The sequence below is a fragment of the Terrapene carolina genome, unplaced genomic scaffold (genome assembly GCF_002925995.2).
Source record: "Terrapene carolina triunguis isolate 2854851 unplaced genomic scaffold, T_m_triunguis-2.0 Scaffold137, whole genome shotgun sequence".
NCBI lineage: Eukaryota > Metazoa > Chordata > Testudines > Emydidae > Terrapene > Terrapene triunguis.
In genome coordinates, this window is record NW_020664488.1 from 2,029,510 (window position 1) to 2,033,739 (window position 4,230).

Genomic DNA, 4,230 nt, shown 5'->3' on the forward strand with positions numbered 1-4,230 from the left:
AAAGAAAAAAATAGAATCACACCTGCAAAATCAGGATGGAAGGTAACTTTACAGTGTAAATAAAAGATTTAAAACACAGAGGAATCCCCTCTGGCTCAGCATCACAGTTACAAAAACAGGAATAAAACTACCTCTGTAGCATAGGAAAATTCACAAGCTAAAACAAAAGCTAACCTAATGCATTTCCTTGCCCTATTTACAATTTTTGTGGTTTTAGATGGATTATTCCAGGTATATTTTGTCCGGAGAGGGAACAAACAAAGAGAACAACAACAAATCCTTCCCCCACCCCAAATTTGAAAGTATCTTCTTTCCTCATTGGTCCTTCAGGTACCAACTAGGTTATTTGAACTGTTTAATCCCTTACAGGTAAAGCAATCCAGTACAGCTGCCAAGGAGGGATTTTATGCTACTGCATACATAAAGGTTGCTACCTTTCCACCTATATTTATGACACTAGCAGACCCCAATGGGGTATCTATTGCCTCCAAAGGGGGAGTGAAGCTTAAGAAGCTCAGCATAGTACAAGCTTGGGTGAGGGGAAACCAAACCCACAAACGGCAGCAGAGTCCATGAGTGTATTTGGACCCACTGAGTGGAGCTCAGAGAATGCACAATCCACTATAGATGGCATTGTGTGCTAGCACAGCTTGGAAAAGTAAGGTGGCTGTACTCGTTTACTTGGACCCTAGCATACAGGAACAGCTGGGTGATATTCTCTGGGCTGTGTTATACAGGTGGCCAGACTGGATGGCCATAATGGTCCCTTCTGGCATCTAGACATTAGGACACTGCTCAGCAACATGCTATGGGGACCATGGCAGGTTTTACCATGAGGCAGACTACATTTCTCTCCCTGCTCTCCAAGGAATATAAGCTATATTAGCTGTATTGGGCCTTTTCCCTCAAGGGTTTAAAGGTAGCGCTTAGACTGCTTTCAGACCCTTAAAATAAAAACATACAAAGTTAGAATAGTATCTTCCAGCAGGAGTAGGACAGCGCTTTGTACAAACTGTCATAGTTACGGCGCGAGCTGCACCTCTGACCCCTCTCTGATCTCTGAAGGCACCCTCCTGAAGTCACAGACCTTTATCTTCCTGGAGGTGGACTCTGACAGTTCTCCCAATCCTAGGCCATGCCGTGTGGTATACCACACTCTGCATCAACTGGGCTTACCCAGCAGGTCTGACTTGGCACCTCTAGTTCCTCCCTTCGGGAACTTGTGACCAGCACAGAATACAGTGACCCAAAACATTCTAATTTTAAATCTAAAGTATTGTTTAATCTTAACCGTAGGAACAAAGCATAGCATAGTTTTTAAAAAAAGACATCTACATGCATGTCTGTCTTACCTAGAGTCCTGGGCAGGCCTACTTCAGACCCCTACCATCTGTTCCCCCATCCTTGAGAGACAGTCTTTGTAAAACCAGCCAAAGTTCTTTATTCTCAGTTCCCCAGACTGGGGCAGCCCTGCCCCTCTGACAGACTCAGCACAGGATTGGAGGTAGTCAGCCTCTTCTTAAATTAACCCCTTTTATTCATACAGCAAATCCCCTTACAGCAATCAGACACACATATAGAACAAAGTATTGATAAGCAGCCCCAGACTGGTCACACGCTCTCTCTCTCAGGGATGACCTGAAGCAGGCCATTTGTTCAAAGTAGTTTTATTATTCCTAGAATAGTAAAACAGCCATAGATCCGGAGGGAGGAGGTAAGCATTAAATGACATTTAAAACAATAAACTATCCTGACTCCACAATGCAACACTTGGAAATTCATGGCAGTAGCAAACAGCCACATTAGAATTCCTCAGTTGACATAAATCCAGGTTATATGGACTACTGAAGACACATTCACCACTTGTGTCAGTCTAGGCAAGGAACCCTCACCAACAGAACTGATGACACAGGTTATTTCTGAGAACTACAGGGGCCAGCAATGAAGTGGCCAGACAAAGCTCATTACCTGGGAGGCATCTCACTGTTATTAACAACACAGGGCATTTACTGTAAATTGCAACTTGAGTGTCCGCCCTAGACCTCAGCCATTTCCACCAGCTAAGACAACAGCAGGAGGGTGCCTGGCTCTCTGGTCCTTGAGGAAGGACTGCAGGAACAAGGAGCAGAGATATAAAGCTGATGGAGGAAAATACGGTGCTATTTCACTGCACTCACAGAGGCATAAATGCTTGGAGTTTAGTAGGAGAGAGGCTTCGAGGCAAGCTTAGAAATGGATTCAACAGGTGGGGTTTTCCTCCCCCTTCCAATTACTAGCTATCCACAGTATTTCTCCACAGGGAGCACCAGTGGCCTGGAGTACTGCTCAGTCTGCAGCCACAGGACAGGCAGGTCAATAGCGGCTGGAGTCCCGAGAGCTAGACAGCTCTCTTTCCCTGGCATGCTGGTCCCTGGCGCTTTTCTCCCATCGCTCTCTTGATCTAGTGCTCCCTAGACATTCCTCTTGTCTGCTGCTTCGGCCTTCCCCCTTTCTGTTCTTGTCTTCTGCCTTTTCCTCCTTCCAGGCACTGCTCAGACTCTTTTGCTCCTGGTGCCCCTTGTCCCCTCGTCTCTCCACAGCTCTCTTGCGACACTGCTCTTGCTCAGGTTCCTCTTCCAGATAAGTCCTGCTTGCATGCTTTCGCCCAGACCCATTCCAGGACTGCTGCCTTGGGTTAGCATATTGGTCATAGGCAGAGTCTTCTTTTTCCTTTTTAATCCAGGCTGTGGGAGGCGGCTCTCCTTCAGGGAGGGCTCTCTTCACACCTTGCAGGCCCCTCCTCTTCTCCTTCTGCTCTCTTTTGCTCTTCTCTTTATCTGAAATACAGATTGATGCCTTTGAGAGAGAGACTTCTGCAAGCACTGCCTCAGCCTCAACCCCGCATGCTACAGCAGCTCCCCATGTTCCATTCACCCTAGAATGTTTTCCTTCCAACATTTCCAGCTCCTGACCACAGAAGGCTCCTAGCCTCCCATGCTGCCCTCACCCACTCTTCCCACCACTCCATGCTGTCAGCACCCCATATCAGGAAGCTCTCCCCCCATTCCCTGATTTCACACTGCCCACCCCACCACACACACAAGCTTCCCAGCTAAGCTGTGCAGGCACATTTTGATTTGACTTGGTATCATCTGCTGTACCAAGTATCTGAGTGAGGGATTACCGCAGTCCATCCTTAACACATTTGTGCTGGTTTTCTTTAATAAGAATTAAGATATCCATCCAGTGGGTGTGTTTAAGACAGAGATGCTTGACTCCAAGGAGAGGGCTAGATTCCATGTTTAATTATGGGACATGGGCCAGTGTACTATACAGCCTCCCCACCGTGCATCCATAGCCAATCTCCCCGATGTCAGTGGGCATAGAGAGAGAATAGAGCCATTAGGTAGCAACTATACTTTATGTATTCAGTTTTATTGCAACATTCAGCACCACTCAGTGGGAAAATCTGCTTCCCATTACATCCAATGCTGTGCCTGCCCTGCAGTTCTCTTCCTTTGCCATCCTTTTCCTGACTCTTTTCTGTGTTCTCTCTGGATTTCCTTCTCACAGACATCCCTGTTCCATCCTCTAAAACGATTAGCAGTTAAATAGTTAATGTTCACACTGAAGCATTAGCACTGGGCTTTAAAGTTGACATTTCAAAAGAGATTAATGGAGAGCCAAAAAGCTCACATCTAAGCCATTGTTTCAGGCTCTCTGCAAACTCAGGCAGGTATATCAGCTAACTCAGTAAACATTTTTAAAGTTCCCTGAAGCCATGAGGGCTTTAAAAAAAAACAAAAACAAAAACAAAAAAATCCTTGCCTTATTTTTTCAATATCATAGATTTTAAGGACAGAAGGGAATACTATGATCATCTAGTCTGACCTGCTGTATAACACAGGCCAGAAAGCCTCACCCAGTAAACTATTTTAAGGCCATTACTTGTTTGAACAAGAGCACCTTTTTTAGAAAAGCATCTGGTCTCGATTTAAAGGCTTTCATAGATTCCAAGACCAGAAGTAACTATTGTGATCATGCCATCTGACTTCCTGTATAACACAGGCCATGGAACTTCTCTGAAAGGATTCCTGTTTGAATCAGAGCATTAAAAAAAAAAAAAAAAAAAAAAAAAAAAAAAAAAAACACATTTTTTTAAAAAATTCTTTAATTAAAAATAAAATCAAAATCTTTCTTTTTTTTTTTTCTAATCTTTTTTTTTTTTTTACTCATCATTATATTTAACCA

The 4,230-nt window shown here is 44.3% G+C and overlaps 1 protein-coding gene across 1 annotated transcript in view; it reads right to left on the bottom strand.

Annotated features, from left to right (window-relative positions):
• Nucleotides 1-359: 359 nt before the first annotated feature.
• Nucleotides 360-4,230, bottom strand: part of RBMX2 (RNA binding motif protein X-linked 2) — a 12,759-nt gene continuing 8,888 nt past the window's right edge. Inside the window, exon 6 of the mRNA XM_024197318.1 lies at nucleotides 360-2,816. Within this exon, the coding sequence (XP_024053086.1) occupies nucleotides 2,353-2,816 (464 nt within the window). The 3' untranslated portion in view covers nucleotides 360-2,352. The remainder of the gene's footprint in view (nucleotides 2,817-4,230) is intronic.